This window comes from Anser brachyrhynchus (assembly GCF_964034855.1).
Source record: "Anser brachyrhynchus genome assembly, contig: SCAFFOLD_303, whole genome shotgun sequence".
NCBI classification, from domain to species: Eukaryota; Metazoa; Chordata; class Aves; order Anseriformes; family Anatidae; genus Anser; species Anser brachyrhynchus.
This window is the reverse complement of record NW_027663520.1, coordinates 47986-72466: the sequence shown is the minus strand read 5'-3', so window position 1 is coordinate 72466 and position 24481 is coordinate 47986. Positions and strand designations below refer to the sequence as shown.

At 64.7% G+C, this 24481-nt stretch overlaps 2 protein-coding genes across 2 annotated transcripts in view; one reads left to right on the top strand and one right to left on the bottom strand.

Moving 5' to 3' along the window:
- Positions 1–221: 221 nt before the first annotated feature.
- On the top strand, positions 222–4263 carry LOC308187361 (ADP-ribosylhydrolase ARH1-like; the record flags this gene model as incomplete). The annotated part of the gene is given in 7 exon segments (XM_080609516.1): positions 222–512; positions 514–667; positions 1489–1587; positions 1669–1774; positions 2361–2440; positions 2515–2698; positions 3363–4263. Coding segments are annotated over 7 exon segments (1287 nt in total). The 3' UTR covers positions 3736–4263.
- Positions 4264–5720: 1457 nt separating this feature from the next.
- CHD3 (chromodomain helicase DNA binding protein 3) overlaps positions 5721–24481 on the bottom strand; it is a gene marked incomplete at its 5' end in the record, with an annotated part of 41073 nt that continues 22312 nt past the window's right edge. The window contains 18 exon segments of the mRNA XM_080609513.1: positions 5721–6204; positions 6822–6948; positions 7394–7557; positions 9431–9626; positions 10273–10405; positions 12136–12244; positions 12341–12454; positions 12698–12796; positions 12879–13014; positions 13387–13499; positions 14505–14667; positions 14917–15061; positions 16991–17124; positions 17885–17970; positions 18313–18378; positions 19245–19422; positions 21372–21538; positions 23904–24135. Coding sequence (XP_080465639.1) covers positions 6101–6204; positions 6822–6948; positions 7394–7557; positions 9431–9626; positions 10273–10405; positions 12136–12244; positions 12341–12454; positions 12698–12796; positions 12879–13014; positions 13387–13499; positions 14505–14667; positions 14917–15061; positions 16991–17124; positions 17885–17970; positions 18313–18378; positions 19245–19422; positions 21372–21538; positions 23904–24135 — 2466 coding nt within the window.

Sequence of the window (24481 nt, the reverse complement as noted above, 5' to 3'; positions counted from 1 at the left end):
CAGTGCCCTCTGGACCCCCCCCCCCCCCGCGGCCCTTTCCCTCTCTGCCCCCCCTCAGCTGCCGCCCCGGCCCCCATTAACCCCCCCCTTCCCATTTTCAGGCCCCTTACCCCCCCCCCCCCATATCCCCCCCCCCCCCCCATATCCCCCCCCCCCCCCATATCCCCCCCCCCCCTTTCAGGACTCCCTGGACCCTTTCCCCATTCAGTCACCCCCACATTATGCCCCCCCCCAGACCCCCCCCCCCCCCCAAAATCCCCGTCCCCCTTAAGGGCCCCCAGCCAGCTCTGTCCCCGTCCCCCCCCCCCCCCCGTGACAGTCGTCCCCAGCTGCCACCACCATGGCGGAGACGTGAGTGTCCCCCGGGGGGCTTGGGGGGGGTCCCAAAGTCCCTTTGTGACAACACCCATGCCCCCCCCCCCCCAAAAAAAAAACCCCTTAGGGTGCCCTCGGTGGAGGCGTACGAGGCCGCCCTGGTGCTGAGCGGGGTGGGGGACGCGCTGGGGTACCGGGGGGTCCCGCTGGGAGTACTGCACCTCGGGGCCCCAGATCCACGCCGAGCTGGCCCAGCTGGGGGGGCTCGGCGCCATCGTCCTCGAGCCCCCCGAGTGGCCCGTCAGCGACGACACCGTCCTGCACCTCGCCACGGCCGAGGGGCTGGCCACCGGTAACGGGGGGGGGGGGGGGGGGGGGGAGAGGGGGGACCCCCAGACTCATTTTGGGGGGGTGAAGGGGGGGGGGTCCCTTTGTAACCCAGAGCCATTTTGGGGGGGGGGGGGGTGTCTGAGGGGTAAGGGGGTCCCTTTTGTGCACTAGAGCCTTTTTTTTTTTGGGGGGGGGGGGGGTAAAGGGGGTGGGTCCCTTTTGTAGCCCAGACCTATTTGGGGGGGGGGGCTGGGGGTAAGGGGGGGGGGGGTCATTGTGTACCCCAGACTCATTTTGGGGGGCGGTCTGGGGGGGTAATGTGGGGGTCGCTGTGTACCCCAGACCCATTTTGGGGGGGGGTTGTGGGGGATAAGGGGGGGGGGGGGGGGTCTCTTTTGTGCCCCAGAGCCATATTGGGGGGGGTATTTGTGGGGTGGGGGGGGGGGGGGGTCCTTTTTGTACCCCAGACCCACACTGGGGGGGGGAGGTCCTTGGGGGCGGTGTAATGGGGGGGGTCCTCTTTGTATCCCAGTTCCACTTTGGAGGGCCCCTGGGGGGTATTTGTGTGTGTGTGTGGGGGATCCCTAATATACTCATAGCGGGGGGGAGGGGGGGTCCTTTTCCCTTTATTTTAGGGGGGGGGTCCCCAATATCCGCTCCCCCCCCCCCTCCAACTTGGGGTGCCCAGGCGGGTCCCCTCTCATTTTGAGGATATTGTGGGGGGGATCCTCCTTCCCCTCCATTTTTTTTTTTTTTATTGGGGGGGGGGGGTGTCTTTGGGAGGGGAGTGATCTCCCTCTCCCCCATTCGGGGGGGGGGGTCCCCACTGTCTCCCCCCCCAAGGCCTGGAGGGGGAGCCCCTCCTGCAGGAGCTGGCTCGCCGCTACGTGGCCGCCATGGGGGACATGGAGGGGCGCAAGCCGGGGCCCACCAGCATCCTGGGTGCGTGGGGGGGGGGGGGTTATTGGGGTGGGGGGGAGGTGTTGGGGGGGGGGGGCTCACCCCAAATCCCCCCCCCCCCAGGCACGTCACAGCTGCGGCCCGGGGAGCCCGAGGGGTATCGCATCCCCTTCAACCCCACCGGCACCGGCTGCGGGGCCGCCATGCGCAGCCTGGCCATCGGCCTCAGGTGGGGGGGGCATGGGGGGGTCAGGGACATGGGGGTGACAGGGGGCATGGGGGGGGGCATGGGGGGGGACATGGGGGGGTCTGGGACATGGGAGGACAGGAATGGGGACATGGGACAGGGATGGGGACATTGGGGGCATGGCAGGGGGGCGTGGGGACAGGGGTGGGGACATGGGGGGGGGGGTCAGGGACATGGGAAGGGGGACATGGACATGGGGGGGATGACAGGGATGGGATTATGGGACATTAGGGATGGGAACATGGGGGGAGGCTGGGGGACAGGGACGTGGGGGGGTCAGGGATTGGGACTTGGGGGGACAGGGATGGGGACGGGGTGGGGACATGGGGAGGGGTCTGGGATAGGGACATGGAGGGACAGGGATGGGGACATGGGGGTGACAAGGATGGGGACATGGGACATTAAGGATGGGAACATGGGGGGGGGTGAGGGACAAGGACGTGGGGGACAGGGATGGGGATGAGGATGTGGGATTTGGGGAAGGGGGGGGTGACAGGGACATGGGGGGGGGGGTGACAAGGACAGGGACATGGGGACAGGGACAAGGACAGGGCCGGGGCCACCGCAGGTACCCCCACGCCCGGGAGCTGCCGACACTGATCCGGGTGAGCGTGGAGAGCGGGCGCATGACCCACCACCACCCCACCGGTGGGTGCCACCCCGGGGCGCGGGGACCCCCCCAGGGACCTCTCCCACCCCCTGACCCCCCCCCATTCCCGCAGGGTACCTGGGGGCGCTGGCCGTGGCCCTTTTTGGGGCGCTGGGGGCGCGGGGGGAGCCCCCCGAGAAGTGGGGGGCCGAGCTGCTGCGGGTCCTGCCCCAGGCGTGGGACTACGTGGAGAGCACCGGGGTGGCCGTCGGGGACAACGCCGCCGCCTGGCCCTTCTTCGGGGACGCCTGGCGCCGGTGAGGGGGCACTGGGAGCACTGGGAGCACTGGGAGGGCACTGGTGTGGCCGTCAGAGACAATGCCATCACCTGGCCCTTCTTCGGGGATGCCTGGCGCTGGCGAGGGGGTGCTGGGAGCGCTGGGAGCAATGGGAGGGGGCACTGGGAGCACTGGGAGGGCACTGGGGTGGCCATGGGGGACAATGGTGTGGACTGGTCCTTCTTCAGGGACACGTGGCACTAGTAAGGGGGCACCGGAAGTGTTGGGAGGTGTTACTGGGGATACTGGGAGTGCTTAGGGACATCCATGGCCTGGTGACCCCAATGACCCCAGTGTCCCCAGCGACCCCATAGGTACCCAAAGTCCCGGGGGCTGCTGGGGGACCATGGCCTGGTGACCCCAATGTCCCTGGTGTCCCCAATGACCCCAAGTGTCCCTGTAAGCCCACTGACCCCAAAGTCCCCACTGACCCCAGTGTCCCTGTGACCCCACTGACCCCTGTGACCCCAATGTCCCCACTGACCCTGATGCCCCCATGACCCCACTGACCCCAATGTCCCCACTGACCCCAGCGTCCTTGTGACCCCACTGACCCCAGTGTCCCCACTGACCCCAGTGTCCCCACTGACGCCAGTGTCCCTTCTGACCCCCGATGTCCCCTCTGCCCTCGCTGTCCCCGCAGGTACCTGGAGTCCCGGGGGCTTCTGGAGGGCTCGGGCCCCCCGCGGCTGCCGGCGCTGCCGTCCCCGGCCGAGCGGGACGCCGAGTACCTGGGCTGGGCGCTGGGGGGGTGGCCGGGGCGCAGCGGCCACGACGCCCCCATGGTGGCCCTGGAGGCGCTGCTGGCGGCCGGCGGGTGCTGGGCCACCCTGTGTCACCGCGGGGTGCTGCACGGGGGGGACAACGACTCCACCGGCACCATCGCCGCCGGCTGCTGGGGGCTGCTGGGGGGGCTGGCGGCGGTGCCCCCCGGGCTGCACCGTGGCCTCGAGTACCGCGGGCGCCTGAGTGCCGCCGCCCGGCGCCTCCATGAGTTGGCCTGGGGGGGGGCCTGAACCCCCCTGACCCCCCCCCCACCCCCCCAAAACCCTGGGTCCTCAGTGTCACCCACTTGTCCCAGCAGGAAATATCGGGAGGGGGGTCCTGGGGGGTGCTGGGGACCTGCGTGGGGTCCTGGGGGTCTCAGGAGGGTCCGGGGGGGGCTCAGGAGGGTCCCTGGGGACAGCAGGGACCTTTCTGGGGTCCAGGGAGGCTGAGGAGGGTCCTGGGGGGCTCAGGAGAGTCCTGGGGGGGGATTTGGAGGGTCCTGGGGGACAACAGGGACACCTGCATCGGGTTCGGGGGGGGGGGGGCTTTGGAGGGTCTGGGGGGGCTCAGGAGGGTCTCTGGGGACTGCAGGGACCTTCCTGGGGTTCAGGGGGGTCTGAGGAGGGTCCCCGGGGGGCCACCAGAGCCACGTCCCGGTGGCCTTCGCTCCCTCCAAGGATGGAGACCCCCCCCACCCCCCTCCAGAAGCTCCCTGCGAAGCCTTGGTCCCCCCCTACCCCCCCCCCCCCCCCCCAGTAAAAACGTGTCCCCTGCCACCCCCCCGTGTCTTGTTTTGTGTCACTGCGGCCACCATGGGGCTGGGGCCACGCGAGGTCACCGTGGCCATGGCCCGGTCACTTCGGTGGCCACCGCCCCCCCATGCAGAGGGCGTTGGGCCCCCAGGGTGACACCGGTGGCTGTGGCCACCACGCGGCACTTCCATGGCAGCACGGGTGGGCGTGGCTGGTGGCCAGCCCCCTGCTGGCACTGGTGGCCACGGCTGGTGGCTGTCCCCAAGACCGTGTTGGTGGCCATGGCCAGTGGCCCTGACCATGACTGTGGCCATCCCCATGACCATGTTGGTGGCCACGGCCACTGACCTCGACCGTGCTGGTGGCCATCTCTCTGACCATCCTGGTGGCCATCCCCATGACCACGTTGGTGGCTGTCCCCGTGGCCGTCCCCATCACCATGGCCATGGCCATGCCCATGCTTGCAGCCACCCCCTGACCATACTGGTGGCCATCCCCACGGCCATGCTGGTGGCCGTCCCCTTGGCCGTCCCCATGACCATGTTGGTGGCCATGGCCAGTACCATACTGGTGGCCATCCCCATGACCACGCTGGTGGCGGTCCCCATGACGGTGCTGGTGGCCTTCCCCATGGCCATGACCATGACCATGGCCGTGGTCCCATGACTGTGACCATCCATCCCTACGACCATGACCGTGGCCATCCCGATGACCACGCCGGTGGCCTGTACCCATGACCCTACTGGTGGCCAGCCCCATGACCATGCCGGTGGCCGTCTCCATTGCTGTCCCCATGACCATGACCATGGCTGTCCCCACGACCACGTTGGTGGCCGTCCCTGTAGCCATAACCATGGCCATCCCCGTGACCATACTGGTGGCCACCTCCATGGCCGTCCCCATGACCATGACCGTGGCCTTCCAATGACCACGCTGGTGGCTGTACCGATGACCATGCTGGTGGCCTGTACCCATGACCATGATACTGGTGGCTGTCCCCATGACCATGACCATCCATCCCCATGACCATGACCGTGGCCATCCCGATGACCACGCCAGTGGCCATCCCCATGACCATGACCGTGGCTGTCTCCATGACCATGCTGGTGCCTGTACCGATGACCACGCTGGTAGCCATCCCCGTGGCCGTCCCCATGACCATGTTGATGGCCATGGCCAGTACCGTACTGGTGGCCATCCCCACAACCACATTGGTAGCTGTCCCCATGACCATGCTGGTGGCCTTCCCCATGGCCATGACCATGACCATGGCCATGGTCCCATGACCGTGACCATCCATCCCCATGACCATGACCGTGGCCATCCCAATGACCACGCTGGTGGCCCATACCCATGACCATGACCGTGGCCATCCTGGTGACCACACTGGTGGCCGTCCCCATGACCATGACCGTGGCCATCCCCACAGCCATGCCGGTGGCCCCGCGGTGCGGTCCCGAGCAGCGAGTGGAGCCGGGTGCCGTAGCCAAGGAACCGGGTTTTATTCTGCTGCGGTTAAACAAGTGCCCAAGCCCCGGGGGGGGGGGGGGCCCTGGGGACACCGGAGAACCTCGGGGGGGACACTGGGGCCAAAACGGACGCCGGGGCCCCCCCCGCCACCGGGGATATATATATATATTCATATTTATAGTTGCAGTGGTCCTCGTCACCCCCCCCCCCCAAAACGCCCCCACGCCGGGTGCTGCCCCACCCCAGCTTTTGGGGTGAAACGAGGCGATTCCGGCAGTGTCTCTCCCCCCTCCCCCTCCCGCCCCTGCCGTAGCCAAGGGGGGGGGAGGGGGCGGCCCGGGTGTGGGGGGGGAGGGCTGGGGGGGGAGGGGGGGCCCCGCCAGCCCCCCCCTCAGTCGTCGATGCAGATGACTTCGCCCCCGCGCGGCTCCTTCTTCTCCGGCCCTTCGGCCTCACGCTCCCGTTTCACCAGCACCGGGGGGCCGTTGGCAGCGGCTGCACAGAGTTGGGGGGGGGGACATAATTCAAGGGGGGGGCCCCACACACTGCCCCTCCCCCCCAATAACACCCCAGTCCCTCCCCACTCTGCCAGATCCAAGCATCTGGGTGCCCCCCCCCAAAGGGACCCAGGGGTCCCCTCCCCCTTCCCAGGGGCCTGGGTGCCCCCCCCCGGAGAACCCAGGTATGTGGGTGCCCCCCCCCCAAAAAAAGGACCCAGGGGTCCATGTGCTCCCCCCAAAAGGACCCAGGGGTTCGGATGCCCCCCACCCACCCAAAAAAAAGGACCCAGGGATCCAGATCTCCCCCCAGAAGGACCTAGGTATGTGGGTGCCCCCCCACAAAGTATGTGGGTGCTCCTCCCCCCCCAGTAGAAGGACCCAGGGGACTGGGTGCCCCCCCACAAAGTATGTGGGTGCTCCCCCCCCCAGTAGAAGGACCCAGGGGACTGGGTGCATCCCCACAAAAAAGGACCCAGGAGTCCGGGTACCCCCTGCCAAGGACCAAGGTATGTGGGTGCTGCCCCCCCCAAAGTATGTGGGTGCTCCCCCCAGGTATGTGGTTCCCCCCCCCCCCCCCCCAAAAAAAAGGACTCCAGGGGTCTGGGTGCTCACCAGTGATGAAGGAGCCGGGCGGCATCTGACTGTAGTTGGCCCCCCCGGGGGGGAGAGCTCCGGCCGGGGGGGTCCCAAAGGTGCCCCCATAGCTCTGGGGGGTGGCGTAGGGCCCCGGCGGGAAGGTCTGGGGACACGGGGACAACGCTGTCACCCCCCCACCCTGCTGCCTCTGGGGATCCCCGAGGTGGGTGTCCCCATGGGATGGGCACCCCAGGGTGTCCCCAGGGGTCAGGGTGTCCCCAGGGGATGAGGGTGTCCCGGGGGCGGCGGGGGCTGGGTGTCCCCGAGAGGGGGGGGTCAGGGTGTCCCCAAGGGATCCAAGGGGTGAGGGGGTCCCCAAGGGCTTAGGGTGTCCCCAAGGCGAGGGGGTGTCCCCAGGGTGCCCCCCAAGGCAGGGGGTGTCAGCACCCGAGGGATGTCCCCAAGGCCCCAGGGTCAGGGTGTGTGATGGGGAACGACCCCAGGGAAGGGGGGAACAACCCCGAGGAAGGGAGGACACCCCCACGGGGGGAGCGGAGAGGAGGAGGGGGAGACATCCCCGGGGGGGGGGGGAACGCGCGGTGACTTACGGGCGGGGGGTGGCTCTCGGTGCCCTTGCTGGCGAGGCGGCTGAGGATGCTGCGCTCCGACATCTGGAGGCGGGCGGCGATGGGGGGGATGCGGGAGAGGGTGGCGGGGAGGCGGGTGACGTCCGCCTTCATGTCGCTCAGCAGCTCCTCCAGCTGGTTCAGCACTGGCGCCGGGGGGGCGAAACGGGGCGGGGAGAGAGAGAGAAAGAGGGGCGGGGAGCGGCCCGTCAGCGCCGGGGGGCCACCCCACGCCTACTCACAGCTTACTCATAGGTTACTCGTAGGTTACTCGCAGCTTACTCATAGGTTAATCACAGCATAGTCACGGGTTATTTTGGGGAGCGGGGGTGGAGATACTCACGTGAGAGCAAGGAGGGGGGTGGGGAGAGGGAGGGGAAGGTGGGGAGCTACTCAAGGGATACTCGGGGGATGCACCAGCGGGAAGTGGGGGCATGCTCCAGGGTGGGAGGACTCAGAGGTACACTGGGTATGGGTACGCTAGAGGTACTCTGGGTGTACATACTCCAGGTATGCTCCTTAGTCACACTGGAGATGCTCTAATTATGCTACTTACTCTGGATATACTCTCTAGACACACTGGGACACGCCAGGTTTACTCTTTAGCCACTCTGGGTTTACTCTAAACACACCAGAGTTGCTCTGGCTGTGCTCCTTGCACACTCCAGGCATACACCTTAGACACACTGGAGATACTCTGTGTAAACTTTTTAGAGACACCAGAGATACTCCAGGCACACTGCTCGGGCACCTGGGGGCACATGCTTTAGCTACACTGGAGATACTCCAGGCATACATACTCCTTAGACACTGCAGGTATCCTCCCTAGACACACCAGAGCTACTCCAGGTATAATCTTTAGTGACACCTGAGGTAGCATATGCTACTTTGACACTCTGGGCATATTCCTTAGATACACCACAGATACTCAGGGTATACCCCTTAGCCACTCTGGATATTCTCTTTAAATGCTCCGGAGATACTCTGGATTTATGCCTTAGGCACACCAAAGATACTCCAGGTACACTCCTCAGATAGACCAGAGATACTCCAGATACATTCTACTTCTACCAGAGATACTCCGGGCATCCTCCTCGCATACTCCTAAGGCCAAGGAGCTCACGGGATGGCCTGCAGCTACATCACCAATACTCATTACTCAGCCACGAGATCCTGAGGGCACATTGCTAATGGACCCTTAGGGAAGGAATACTCAGGGAATACTCATCAGATCCCCCTGAGAACCTCTCCATAGCTACAGCAGCCTACATGAATGATACTCATGGCTTACTCTAGTGATATTGCTGGCAAAGACCTTAAATACACCAGAGATGCTCTGGGCATACTCAGCACATGCCCCGAGAGTACTCCAGGCTTACTCATTAAATGAACCAGGGGCACTCTGGGCAAAGCCTGTACATGCTGCAGGGATACTCTGGGTTTACACATTACATGCAAGCAGGAACCATCTGGGTACTCCCACTCTGTACACCAGAATTACTCGGGGCTTACTTGTTACATGCACCAGGGATACTCTGGCCACTGCAAGGGTTACTCAGAATATACTCATTCCATACCCCCGCAAGAGATACACTGGGTAAGGCATTACGTACTCCCGAAGTACATGGCACATACTACTTGCATCCTCCAGACTTACACTACAGTTACTAAGCAGATACATCTTAGCGCAAAGCCCCGCGGTATGCAACAGAAGCACCCGGCTGCTCCTCCTCGCGCACCCCGGAACCCCTCGGGCCGCCCTGCGTCCGTGCCCCGCCTTACTCCGAGCTTACTCAAGGTTTACTCACACCCCGGAAACCCCTCGGGGGCCTTCCAGCAGCTGCCCCGCCGCCCCCCCGCGCCCTCCCCGGCCGCCAGAAAGCACGCGCAGAGCAAGGATACACCGGGAGCCGGTTGGGAGGAGAACCCCACTTTAATGATTGAGAGCGCGGGTACAGAGAGGTGCGAGGCGCTACACGGGGCGTCCGCGCCGGGCGCGCCGGCCCGCCCGCCTCTTACCCTTGTGCAGGACGGCGTTCGCGGGCTTGTTGCCCGCCAGCGACTCCTTGGACAAGTGCTGGTGGCTCTCGGCCAGGCACTCGACCTCGGCGAAGCGGGTGTTGAGGGCCATGGCGGGGTGGCTGGGGTCCTGCGTCATGTTCAGGTAGGCGGCGCGGCGCAGCTGCTCCTCGATCACCAGCGCCTGCTCCAGGAGCTGCGGGAGGCGGGGGGGGGGAGGGAAAGGGGGGGAAAAAGGGGAAAAAAGGGGGAGGGGGGAGGCGGCCTCGCCACCGGCCTCGCCACCCCGGTGGCCTCCACGCATCCCTGGTGGCCTCCGGGCACCCCCAGTGGCCTCCGCGCATCCCTGGTGGCCTCCGCGTCCCCCCGGTGGCCTCCAGGCACCTCCAGTTGCCTCCGTGCCACCCCAATGTCCTCCGCGCCCCCCTGGTGGCCTCTGTGGCCCCCTGGTGGCCTCGTCACTGGCCTCACCACCCCAGTGGCCTCTGCGTCCCCCCGGTGCTCTCCACGCACCCATGGTGGCCTCCATGTCCCCCCGTGGGGGCTCTGCCTCTTGTGCCCTGTCCCCGTGCAAGCCCTCTCTGCGCTTGTGCGTGGCCCACACGTGAGCACCGCCTGGGTGCACGCTCGCTGTGCCTGGCCCCTTGTGCGAGCCTGGCGCTTGTGCGGGGAGGCCCTCGTGCAAAAAGCTCGCACAAGCGTGCAAACACGGCCCCCGTGCGCCAGCCCCACAAGCCGTGTCCCCAGAGCAGCCTCTGTGCGAGGCCAACCTTCGTGCAAGACCCCCGTGCGGGTGCAAGGCCCTCGTGCAAGGCCCTCGTGCAAGGCCCCCGTGCGCTCACCTTGAAGCGGCGTGCGAGGAACTTGTTCTTCATCTCCAGGAAGTTTCCCTTCGAGGCTTCGCCCTTGAAGGGCTCGTTGATGACCCCGAAGGCGCCGTCGTTCTGGATGTCCGTCCAGCGCGCGTAGCCGTGGCTGCGCGCTAAGGACTGTCACCGCGTCACTGTGTCACCGTGTCACTATGTCACCGTGTCACCATGTCACCGTGTCACCATGTCACTGCGTCACTGTGTCACTATGTCACCGTGTCACTGCGTCACCATGTCAACCTCTTCCCCCCTGGTCATTCCCCATCCGGCGCACGGAGCTGTGGCCACGTGCTAGGGACTGTCACTGTCACCTTGTCACTTTGTCACCATGCCACTGAGACACCGTGTCACTGCTTCACCATGTCACTGTGTCACCGTGTCACCAGATTACTGTGTCACCGTGTCACTGTGTCACCATGTCACCAGATCACCACACCACCACATCGCTGTGTCACATCATTGTGTCACCGCATCACCATGTCACCGTGTCACCATGATCACCGGATCACCAGATCACCGTGTCACCAGATCAATACGTCACCACGTCACCGTGTCACCGCATCACCATGTCACTGCACTACCATGTCACAATGTCACTGTGTCACGGTGTCACCATGTCACTGCATCACCATGTCACCAGATCACCGCATCACCAGGTCACTGTCACTGCACCACCGTGTCACCGCATCACCACGTCCCTGCATCACCGCGTCACCATGTCACTGTCACTGCATCACTACCACCGTGTCACCACAACCCTGTCACTGCCACCGTGTCACCGCGTCCCCAACATCCCCCTCGTACCCACCCGACCATCCCACGTCCAGCACGTGGAGCCAGAGCTGTGTGGTAAGGACAGCCACCGTGTCACCGTGTCACCGTGTCACTGTGTCACCAAGGCAGTGTGTCACCACGTCACGATGTCACTGTGTCACCATGTCACCAAGTCACCATGTCACTATGTCACCAAGTCACTGTCTCATGGTGTCACCATGTCACCAAGTCACCATGTCATGGTGCCACCATGTCACCGAGTCACTGTGTCACCAAGTCACCATGTCATGGTGTCACTGTGTCACCAAGTCACCATGTCATGGTGTCACCGTTTCACTATGTCACCAAGTCACTGTGTCACCATGTCACCAAGTCACGGTGTCACCATGCCACTGTGCCCCAAGGCACTGTCACAGTGTCACCATGTCACCAAATCACTCTGTCACTATGTCACCGTGTCACCAAGTCACAGTGTCACCACACCACTCTGTCCCCAGCACCTCCTTCTGCTCCCACGTCACCCCCCAGGCTGTGCCCTAAGGGCTGTCCCCAGTGTCACCATCACTGCCACTACTGTCCCCACGTCACCACTGTCCCCTTGTCACCGCTGTCCCCACATTACCTGCCCCTGCCCCCCCCACACCCAGATGTCACCCTGCTGCCACTGCCCCACTGCCACCATCCCCGGGGAGAATGGTGGCAGCTGGGGGGCACCCGGGGGTGCTGGGGGCACCAACAAAGTACTGGGGAGCACCTGTGGGTGCTGGGGGGGACCTGGGAGGTACTGGGGAGCACCCAAGGGTGCTGGGAGAGTTTAAGAAGTGCTGTAGGGGGGGGAACTGGGCATGCTGGGGGGTACCAGGGGCACCCCAGGGTGCTGCTGGGAGGACCTGGGCATGCTGGGGGCACCCCAGGGTGCTGTGGGGGTGGATCTGGGCATACTGGGAGCACCCCAACGTGCTGTGGGGGGACCTGGGCGTGCTGGGGGCACCCCAGGGTGCTGTGGGCGGGACCTGGGGGTGCTGGGGGCACCCCAGGGTGCTGCGGGCGCTGGAAGGATACAGGACGATGCCGGCCAGCAGCCAGTAGTCGTGGCGCCGGTGCCAGATCTCGTTGAGCTTCCCCGAGGAGACGGCGGCACGCTCCTCGTTCTGCCACAGCGTGTGCAGCTCTGCGGGGCCGGGGGGGGGGCGTCAGGAGCGTGGGGACCCCGCCGCGTGCCCCCCAACCCGCACCCCAAAAACCCCAGGGCCCCCCCGTGGCTCACCCGTGAAGCCGCCGTCGGCGATGTTGAACATGAACCGCGGCTTCTCGGCTTTGTCTTCCCGCCGGCCGTTGGCGCGCGGCTCCAGCTTGGGCTCCTTCTCGGCCTTCACCTCCTCTGCAAGGGGGGGCACGGGGCTCAGCACCACGTCGTGCCCCCCCCCCGCCTCCCCCAGACCACCCGCAGCCCCTCCCGGCAAGCAGGGAGCGGCTCCCGGCCATCAGTAGGCTTCAGAGTGAACGCAGCGCAAGTACCAACGGAACGCCGCAGGCGGGGCTTTTGGGTTAAGCCCCGCCCCCTATTTAGTTTAGCCACGCCCCCAAGCAGGTCCCCACCCTATCAGGCCCCGCCCCCAGGTACCTCGTTTGGGGTCGGGGTCTCCCGGCCGCTCCTTGGGCTCCTCCTCGGGGGGTTTCTCGTCGCCCTTCTCCCCCCCGGGGGGCTTCTCGACCTCGGTGCCTGCGGGGGGGGGCAGGGGGGGGTTAAGGGGCCTGGGTCCTTGGGGACATTAGGGGGGGACACAGGGACACCGGGCGCTCACCGCGCTCGTCGCGGGCCAGGGGCCCTTCGGCCTCGGGCTCCCGCTCGCCGCCGGGGCCCTCCTCCTCCTCGCCCTTCCTCGGCCCCTCGGTCTCGCTGCCATCGCCTGGGGACGGCGGCGCCTCGGGGACGGGAGCCTGCGGGGACAACGGGGACACGGAGGTGGCGTCACCCCCGGTGTCCCCACACAGCCCAGGGGGTGAGGGGGAGGGCTGGAGGGGAACGGGGGACGTGGGGACAACAGCAGGGAGGGGACGGAGGGGACGAAGATGAGGATGAGGACGAAGGGGACAGCGATGGGGAGGAGGGCAGGGATGGGGACATGGGACAGGAACAGGGACAGAGGCGGTGACAGGGACAGAAGACAAACAGCTGGGACAGGGACAAGGTGAGGACAGCGTTGGGGACAGGGACAGGGTTGGGGACAGGGATGAGGACAGGAAGGTGAGGACAGCCTTGGGGACAAGGACAGGGTTGGGGACAGGGGTGGGGACAGCGCAGTCACCCACCTCCGTCTCCATCTTCTCGGGACCTTTGGGCTCCTTCTCGTCCCGGGTGTCACCGTCGTCCCTGTCCGGGGGCGGCCCCATCCCGTCCCCGCGCTCGCTGGGCGCTGGCGTGGCTGGGGACAGGGGACATTGAGCCGTGGGGACACGGGGACGCGGGGGCCCTGAGCACCCCGGTGACGCTCCTGTGTCCCCCATGTCCCCATCCCCTGTCCCCCGTGGCCGCTGTCCCGTGTCCCTGTCCCCATCCCTTGTCCCCATGTCCCTGGTGGCCCTGTCACCATCCTCTGTCCTTCCCGTCCCCCACGTCAGTTCCCACACCCTGTTCCCGTGCCCTCATCCCATCTCCCATGTCCCTGGTGTCCCTGTCCCCAACCTGCCACCACGTTACTGTGTCCCCATCCCCTGTCCCCACATCCCCATGTCCCTACGTCCCCACTCCCTGTCCCCCATGTCCCCACGTCCCGATCCTCATCCCCTGTCCCCACACCCCTGCGTCCCCATCTCCATGTCCCCGTGTCCCCATGTCCCCTTGTCCCCATGTCCCTGTCCCTATATCCGTGTCCCCACATCCCCATGTCCCCACATCCCCATCTCCCTGTCCCTGTGTCCCCATGTCCCCACACTTCTGTGTCCCCATGTCCTTGTCCCTATATCCCTGTGTCCCCGTGTCCCCATGTCCCCGTGTCCCCTTGTCCCCGTGTCCCCATGTCCCCTTGTCCCCATATCCCTGTCCCCACATCCCTGTGTCCCCATGTCCCCATCCCTGTGTCCCTGTGTCCCTGTGTCCCTGTGTCCCTGTGTTCCCATGTCCTAGTGTCTCTGTCCCTACATTCGTGTCCCCAGGTCCCCATGTCCCCATCCCCATGTCCCCCATCCCCATGTCCCACATCCCCGTGTCCCCATCCCCGTGTCCCCATGTCCCTGTGTCCCCATGCCCGTGTCCCCACACCTCCATAACCCCATCCCTGTGTCCCACGTCCCCGTGTCCCCATCCCCATGTCCCCACACCCCCATATCCCCAACCCCATGTCCCCATGTCCCTGTGTCCCCATCCCCGTGTCCCCACACCCTCGTGCCCTTGTCCCCGCGTCCCCGTGCCCCCGTCCCCGTGCCCGTACCGGGTTTGGAGGTGCAGGGGGTGGGCGTGCGGCTCTGCTCGGGGTCGGTGCTGCAGGTCTTGGCGGGGGACGAGGCGCGCGACGAGCGCTTGGAGTCGGCGCTGGGCTCCGGGACCAGCTCGGGGAGGCTCCAGCGCCCGTTGATGTGCTCGAATTCCTGCACCTGGGGGGCGGCGGGGACACTGGGGACACTGGGGACTGGAGGGGGACACCGGGGGACACGGGGGGACCTAGGGGACGGGGGGGAGCCGGGGGGGCCACCCAGGGGACATGGGGGGAGGCAGGGGACCGAGGAGACCCCGGGGTTCAGGTGGGGGCCCAGGGGACACGGAGGGGACGGAGGTGACAGGGAGGGGACGGGGGTGACAGGGAGGGGACGGGGGTGACAGAGGTGACGGGGGGACCCGCGTACCTTCTTCTTGACGAGGGACATGACACCGATGCGGGTCAGCACCTGCTGCCGCGAGAGCCCCTCCCGCGGGACCCCGTCGGCGAAGGTCTCGGAGCCGTCGGCGCCCGGCTCGCAGAGGTGGCGCATGAAGAGGGACACGTAGGCCCTGGGGACACGCCAGCCCTTGGGGACACCGCCACCGCCACCCCCCCGGTGGCCCCTCGTCCCCACGGTCCCCTCGTCCCCACAGCCCCATCCCCGGCATCACCGTCCCCTGCGTCCCCATCCCGAGGGGCTCCCGTCCCGATTGTCCCTGTCCCCGAGGTGCTTTGTCCCTGCAGACCCCGTCCCTGTTGTCCCCATCCCCAGGGTCCCTGTCCCCAGGGTCCCCTCTCCTCATCTGTGGGGATGTCCCCATCCCATGTCCCTGTCTCCATAGTCCCCAGGGCTCCGTCCTCATCCCTGTCCCCAAGGTCCCTGCCATCAGTGTCCCCTCACGTCCCGCTGTCCTCGTCCCCATTGTCCTTGTCCCCACTCCCGGGATCCCCAACCCATTGTCCCTGATGTCCCCAACATCCCCATGTCCCCCCATGTCCCATTGCCCTTGTCCCCAGGGTCCTTGTCCCCGTTCCTGGGATCCCCATCCCAATGTCCCGATGTCCCCAACGTCCCCAACTTCCCCAGCATCCCCCATGTTCCCAACGTCCCCGATGTCCCCAATGTCCTGATGTCCCCGACGTCCCCGCGCCATCAGCCGTCCCCTCGTCACAGCACCCGTCCCACGCCTGTGCCGGCCGTGGCCGGGTCCTGCCACCTCTCTGGCATCCCCTGGGCCCTGCCCGGCCCCCCTTGGGGACACAGGGACATGGGGGACACCCCGGTCCCCCGCGGGGGTGGCTGTGCGTCGGCGCGAGGGGGACACGGCGCTCGCCCGCTCCCCAGGAAAGCCGACGGCGGCGGCGCTCGGCTGAGTAAGGGCTCATCACGCAGCACGGGGACACTTGGGGACACTCGGGGACACTTGGGGACACGGGGCACGTGGGAAGACTTGGGGACATGCAGGGACATGTCGGGACATGGAGACGTATCGGGACATGGACATGGGAAGGTGGGGACATGCAGGGACGTGAAGGGACACGGGGGACAGAGAGGGACAGATGGGGACATGGATGGGGACACGGAGATGGGGACGTGCAGGGACATCAGGGGACAAGGACATGGGGACATGCTGGGACATGAGGGACAAAGGGACATGGGACAATGGAGGAGTACAGGGACATGGTGAGGACACGGGGCATGGAGGGGACAGGGACATGGGGACATGCAGGGACATAAAAGGGACAGGGACACTGGGGACATGGAGGGGACAACAATATGGGGACATGCAGGGACATCAGGGACAGGGACATGGGGGACACAGAGGGACACGGAGGGGACGCAGACATGGGGACATATGGGGACATGGCACAGGGACATGGGGCAATGGAGACACGTGGATGTGGGGACACAAATGGGGATGTGGGGACACACACGGGGACGTGGGGACACATAGGGACAAAAATGGGGACACGGGGACATATGGGGACATATGGGGACACAGGGACAAGGGGACGTGGGGACAGTGGGGACTTGGGGACACACAGGGACATGGGGACACACATGGGGACACACACGGGGACACACATGAGGACAAATATGGGGACATGGGACACATGGGGACACATAGGGACACACAGGGACATAGGGACATGTGGGGACAGTGGGGACATGGGGACACACAGGGACACCGGGACATGAATGGGGACACACATGGATGCAGGGACACACATGGGGACACAGCGGGGACACGCAGGAACACGGGGACTCACAGGGACATGGGGACACTGTGGGGACACCGTGGGGACACCGTGGGGACACCAGCAGCCCCCCAGGGACAGAGAGACGGGGACACACGACCGCACCTCAGCCGCCTAAGTCCCTTCACCCCCACCCCAGGGACAGCCCTGGGGACGCCCGCGGCCACCACCCGCTGTCCTCGCGGTGTCCCCACGGTGTCCCCGAGGCGTCCCCGAGGCGTCCCCGCGGTGCCACCTACTTGAACTCCTTCTCGCTCTTGCCGCGGAGGTCGCGCACGAGCCACTGGGAGGTGAAGGCGTCCTGGGGGGGCATCCCCCAGCGCATGACGGCGTTGAGGAACGCCTTGCGCTGCCGCGTGTTGAAGCCCAGAACCTGCGGCACGGGGGGGGGTCACGGGGACACCGGGGGGGGCGGGGGGACACCCCGGGGGGACGGGGACGCCCCGAGGGGACGGGGACACCCTGAGGGGACGGGGACACCCGGGGGAGGGGGACATCCGGGGGGTGGGGATACGTGGAGGGGACGGGGACACCCAGGGGGGTGGGGGCACCCCGAGGGACAGGGACACCCCAAGGGATGGGGACACCCCAAGGGATGGGGACACCAGGGGCGGGGGGACACCCCAAGGGATGGGGACATCTAGGGGACAGAGACACCCCAAGGGACAGGGACACCCCAAGGGATGGGGACACCCAGGGGGACACCTGGGGGGACACCCAGGGGGGATGGGGACACCCCGAGGGGACACCCAGGGGGACAGGGACAGCCCGAGGGGACGGGGACACCTCGAGGCTTGCACAGGAAGGGAAGATACGAGGGGGGGGGGCTGCTGGGGACACTGGGGGGGGAACCAGGGGACCAGAAAGGTGACAGAAGGAGGGGGGACGCTGGTGGCTGGGGGGGGGGGGACACCTAGGTGACCCCCCCAGGGGTCAGAGGGACCCCTCAGGTCTCAGGGGGGCACCCCCAGGCACCCAGGGTGGGATAAGGGACACAAGGGGACCCGATGCCCCCCCGGGTGACACAAGGGGACCCGATGCCCCCCCCAGGTGACACAAGGGGACCCACGGAGGACCCAGGGGGGACCCAGGGGACCCCCCCCACCCCGAGGTGCCCCCCCGGGGGTCCTCACCTCGATGTTGCCCCCCACCCGGGCCAGCAGCGGGGGCAGCGGTTTGTCCTTCTCGTTCCGGAGCTGCCGCTTGGACTGGCGCCGGCCTGGACGGGGACATCGCTGTCACCCCCCCCGTGACCCCCCCAGGGCACCCAGGAGGCCCCCCCGGACCGCCCCTGTGCCCCCCGGGACTCCCCAAGGTGTCCCCCCCTCCCCCAGGGGAAGGCAGGAGCCCACCCCAGAAAGGGGGGGCCTGGGGAGGACACCGAGAACAGTTGGGGACATTACGGGGGTGGGGGGACAGAGGGACATGGGGGGGGCAGAGTGACATGGGGGGGGGAAGAGGGACGTGGGGGGGGCAGAGGGACATGGGGGGGGGGAAGAGGGACGTGGGGGGGGCAGAGGGACATGGGGGGGACACAGGGGGGGCAGGGGGGGGCACTCACCCTCCGGCCTCTCATCGAAGTCCTCGTCCTCCTCCTCGGAGCCCACCGAGTACTCGGACTGGTTGTCTGGGGGGAGGCGGGGATCAGCACCCCCAGGACCCCCCCTGTGCACCCCAATATTGTCCCTCCCACCCCCTGGGACCCCAAATCGCCCCCCAGGACCCCCAGTACCCAGGTACCCCCCCCGGGACCCCCAGATGCCCACCCAAATGCCCCCTAAAAGCCCCCCTACCCCAAATGCCCCCCGCATGTTCCGCAGCCTGGCTCAGAGCCCTCCCAGTGCCTCCCAGTCTGTCCCAGTGCCTCCCAGTGCCCCAGAGGAACATCCCAGTAACCTCCCAGTGCTCCCAGTTGCCTCGGGGGCACCCCAGTCCTCTGGGGTGTGGGTGCCCGGCTCATCGGGACTCCCCCCGGGTGCCTCCCAGTCTGTCCCAGTGCTTCCCAGTATCCTCCCAGTCCTTTCTGGTGCCTCCCGAGGCACGCACCAGTGCCTCCCAGTGCTCCCAGTTGCCCTGCACCCACCTTGGTCCTCATGGGCGTGACCATCAGCTCTTCCCCCAGCGCCTCCCAACACCCTCCCAGTGTATCCCAGTACCTTCCCAGTACATCCCAGTGCCTCCTCCACGCACCCCAGTACCTCACCAGTGCCTCCCAGTGCTCTCAGCCGCCCTGCACCCACCTTGGTTCTCTAAGCTTGGGGTGCCCAGTGCACCTGGACCCCTCCCAGTAACTCCCAGTATGTTCCAGTATCCTCCCAGTGCCTCCCAGTTCCTTCCCAGTGCCCACCTGGGCACCGTCGTTGTAGCTGACCTGCTTGTCCTTGACCAGCTTGTGCATCAGCTCCTCCCCAGTGCTTCCCAGTGCCTCCCAGTTCCCTCCCAGTTCCCTCCCAGTTCCCTTCCAGTGCCTCCCAGTTCCCTCCCAGCGCCCACCTTGGTCCTCCTGGGCAGCGTCGTTGTAGTTGACCTGCTTGCGCACCCGCTTGCCCTTGCCCAGGTTGCGCGCCAGGTCCTCCTGCTGCTGCTCGTAGTGGTGCCGCAGCAGCTTCTCCCAGTAGTCGGGGTCGACGTTCTCCTCCTGCTTGATGATCTCCCGCTCGATCTCCTCGATCTGCCGGAGGAGGCGCCGTGGGTTGGATCGTCCCCATGGTCCCCATCATCTCCGTCCCCATGGTCCCCATCATCTCCGTCCCCATGGTTCCCACCATTTCCATCCCCATGGTCCCCATCATCTCTGTCCCCAAGGTTCCCATCATCTCCGTCCCCACGGTCCCCATCATCTCCATCCCCATGGTCCCCATCACCTCCATCCCCATGGTCCCCATCATCTCCGTCCCCATGGTCCCCATCACCTCCATCCCCATGGTCTCCATCATCTCCATCTCCATTGTCCCCATCACCTCCACCTCCGTTGCCTCCTCCCCATCATCTCCATCCCCATCATCATCTCCATCTTCTTTATCCCTATCATCCCTGTCCCCATCATCCCAACATCTCCACCTCCACTGCCCTCATCATCTCCATCATCCCCCATCATCTCCATCCCCATCATCTCCATCCCCATCATCTCCATCCCCATCATCTCCATCACCTCCATCATCTCCACTGTCCCCATCACCTCCATCTCTACTGTCTTCATCTCCATCCCCATCATCCCCATCACCTCCCCTGTCCCTATCACCTCCACCTCCACTGTCCTCATCATCCCCATCCGCCTCCACTGTCCTCATCTCCATCCCCATCATTTCCACCAGCCCCACCTCCACTGTTCCCATCACCTCCGTCATCCCCACCCTTGTTGTCCCCACCTCCATCATCTCCACCGTCCCCATCCCCATCATCCTTATCAACTCCAACACCTCCGTTGTCCCCAGCATCTCCATTACCTTCATCTGCATTGTCCCCATCGCCCCAAAGATCTCCACCCCACCCATGATTTCCATCATCTCCATCTCCGTTGTCGCCATCACCCCTACCTTCACTGTCCTCATCATCTCCTTCCCCATGATCTCCATCACCTTCATCCCCATGATCTCCATCCTCTTCATCTCCATTGACCCCATCTTCTGCATCCCCATCTCCATCACCTCCACCTCCACTGTCCTCACCATCTCCATCATCTTCATCCCCATCATCTCCATTATCTTTATCCCTACTGTCCCCGTCCTCTCCATCCCCACGATCTCCATCATCTCCATCTCCATTCCCATCATCTCCATCACCTCCACCTCTACTGTCCCCATCACCTCCATCATCTCCGTCCCCATTGTCCCCAGCTTCATCATCCCCACTGTCCCCATCTCCACTGTTTCCATGGTTCCCATTCCCATGGTCCCCATTTTTTCCTCCTCCATCATCCCCATCCTCACCTCCACCTCCTTCATCCCGTCCCCATCTCCATGTCTCCATCACCCCCATCATCTCCGACTCCGTTCCACTCGTTCCCATTTCCACCATTCCCATTCCATCACCCCCATCATCTCCATCTTCATCGTCCCCATCTCCCCCACTCACATCCCCAACGTCTTCATCACCTACATCTCCGTCATCCCCATTTCCATTGTCCCCATCTCCATCGTCTCCATCCCCATTGTCATCATCCCTGCCTCCATCATCTCTACCCACATCATCTCCATCGCCCCCGCTCCCATTGTCCCCACCATCTCCACCGTCCCCACTGTCCCCACCCCCATCATCTTCATCTCCATCATCTCCACCGTTCCCATCTCCATCGTCCCCACCTCCATCATCCCCGCCACATCTCACCCCACCATCTCCAATGTCCCCATCATCCCCATTGTCCCCATCCCCATTGTCTTTATCTCCATCATCTCCATTGTCCCCACCTCCATCATCCCCATCACACCTACCCCCATCATCCCTACCATCCTCATCATCTTTATCTCCGTCATCTCCACTGTTCCCACCTCCATCGTCCCCACCTCCATCATCCCCACCACATCTCACCCCACCATCTCCAATGTCCCCATCATCCCCATCACCTCCGTCACCTCCCTCGTCCCCGCCTTGTGCCCCCCCCGTCCCCGTCCCCAGGCGCACCTTGTCCTCCTCGCGCACGACATACTGCGCCACCTTGAAGGAGCTGAGGTACTCATTCATGTTCTGCACGTCGGCGTCGTCGGTGGCGTCCTGGTTGCGATCGAGCAGCCGGGCGATGGCCTCGTTGTCGTAGTGGATGACGCTGCTGTCCTCCTCCTTGTTCTCCCCTGCGCCGGTGACACGCCGCTGACACGGCCTGGCGTGGCCTGACTTGGTCCAGGACGGCCCAGCATGGCCCAGCGTGGCCCAGCGTGGCCCAACACGGTCCAGCGTGGCCCAGCACGGTCGAACACAGCCCAGCATGCTCTGATACAGCCCAACACGGTTCAGCGTGGCCCGACACGGCCCAACATGGCCCAGTACAGCCCAACATGGTCCAACGTGGCCTGACACAGCTCAACATGGCCTAACATAGTCCAACATGGCCCAACACAGCCCGGCGTGGCCTGACACAGCTCAACACAGCCCAACATGGCCCAATATAGCCCAACATGGACCATCGTGGCCTGACACAACTCAACAAGGCCCCAAATAACCTGACACAGCTCAACACAGCCCAACATGGCCCAACACAGCCCAACATGGCCTGACACAGCCCAACATGGCCTGACACAGCCCAGTGTGGCCCAACACAGCCCAGCGTGGCCCAACACAGCCCAGCGTGGCCCAACGTGGCCTGACACAACTCAACATGGCCCAGCACAACTCAACATGGCCCGACGCAGCTCAGCAGGGCCCAGCATGGCCCGATACAACTCAACATGGCCTGACACAACTCAGCATGGTCCAACATGGCCTGACACAGCCCAACATGGCCCGATACAGGTCTACATGGCCCAACGCACCCCAACACAACTCAACATGACCCAGTATGCTCCAACACAGCCCAATAAGGCCTGTCACAGCACAACGTGGCCTGTCGCAGCTCAACACGGCCCAGTATGGCCCAGTATGACCTGACACAACGCATCATGACCCAGTAAGGTCCAACACAGCCCAGTATGACCCAATATGGTCCAACATAGCTCAGCATGTCAAGGTATGGCCCAACACAGCCCAACATGGCCTGACACGGCCCAACACAACCCAACACAGCTCAGCGTGGCCCAGTATGGCCCAATATGACCTGATACCACTCAACATGACCCAGTAAGGTCCAGCACAGCCCAGTGCGGCCCGGTATGGTCCAACATAGCTCAGCATGTCCAGGTATGGCCCAACATGGCCTGACACAGCCCAGCATGGACCAGTAGGTTCCAACACAGCCCAGTATAACCTGTCACAACTCAACATGGCCCAATACACCTCAATATGGCCTGACACTGTCCAACACAGCCCAGTATGGCCCAACGTGGGCCAACATAGCTCAGCATGTCCAGGTATGGCCCAACACGGCCCAGTATGGCCCAGGATGGTCCAACATAGCTCAGCATGTCCCAGTATGGCCCAATATGGTCCAATACAGCCCAGCGTGGCCTGATACAGCTCAGCATGACCTGACATGGTCCAACACAGCCCAGTATGGTCCAGTATGGTCCAATATAGCTCAGTATGTCCAGGTACGGCCCGACATAGCCCAACATGGCCTGACACAGCTCAGCATGGCCCATTATGGTCCACCACAGCTCATGAAGGTCTAATATGGTCCAACATGGTCCAACACAGCCCAGCATGGCCCAATACAGTCCAACACAGACCAACATGGCCCAGTACAGCCCAGTATGGTCCAACACAGCCTGGCATGCCTCCACCCGGCCTTGAACAACCCAACATGACGCCCCGCCATGGCCTTGCATGACCTGCTGTGACCCAGTTCACAGCCTCCCATGTCCCATCATGGCCTCACGGGTCCCATCATGGCCCCCTCACGTCCTTGTGTGCCCTCTCACAGCCCAACCATGACTTCATGCATCCCGTCATGGATCTGCACATCCCACCACGGCCTTACCGTGGCTTTGCATGTTCCGTTCTCACTTTGCATGACCCATCGCGGCCTCGCACATCTCATCATGGCCTCACACATCCCACCACGGTCTCACACGTCCCACCGTGCCTTTGCATGTCCCAACATGGCCCTAGCATGGCCTTACGTGTCCTGTCACTGCCTTGCCTCAAACATCCCGCCAAGGCCTAGCACATCCCACCGCAGCTTTGCATCAGCTGTTGTGTCCCACCACGGCCTCCTACGTCCTTCCATGGCCTCCTACATCCAACCACAGCCTCCCATGTCCCACCATGGTGTCCTACGTCCTTCCATGGCCTCCTACATCCAACCACAGCTTCCCATGTCCCACTGTGGCCTCCTACATCCTACCATGGCTTCCTACATCCTACCATGGCCTCCTACATCCAACCACAGCCTCCCATGTCCCACCATGACCTCCTATATCCTACCACGGCCTCCTACGTCCCACCACAGCCTCCCATGTCCTACCATGACCTCCCACATCCCACCACAGCCTCCTACATCCCCCCACATCCCCCCACATCCCCCCCATGGCCCGTCACACCCCAGCCCCAGCGGGCGCTGACCCTCGTTCTCGTCCTTGAAGAGCTCCTCAGTGCCAAACTTGAGGATGTCATCAAGCTCCTGCTTGGACATGGAGCCGGCCTTGGAGCCCAGCCCCGGGCGCACCACCAGGTGCGTCAGCATCATCTTGCGCTTGGCCACCTGCGTGATGCGTTCCTCCACCGACGCCCGTGTCACGAACCGGTAGATCATCACCTTGTTGGCCTGGCCGATGCGGTGCGCCCGGCTGAAGGCCTGCAGGGATGGGGACGCAGCAGGGGACGTGTCGGAGCAGGGACACGGAGGTGGAGGACGCATCGAGCAGTGCCACAGGGGAAGGGGACAGGTTGGGGATGTCAGTAAGGACATCGTGGTGAGGGGGGAGGTGAGGGGAGTGTTGGAGCAGGGACGTGGTGGTGAGGATGCAGTGGTGGAGGATGCGGTGGTGGGGACGTGGGTGGTCATGGAGGACATGGTGGTGGGGACACAGTGGTGGAAGACGTGTTGGTGGGGATGTGGTTGTGAAGGACTTGGTGGTGGGGACGTGGTGGTGGAGGATGTGGTGGTGGAGGACGTGGTGGTGGAGGATGTGGTGCTGGAG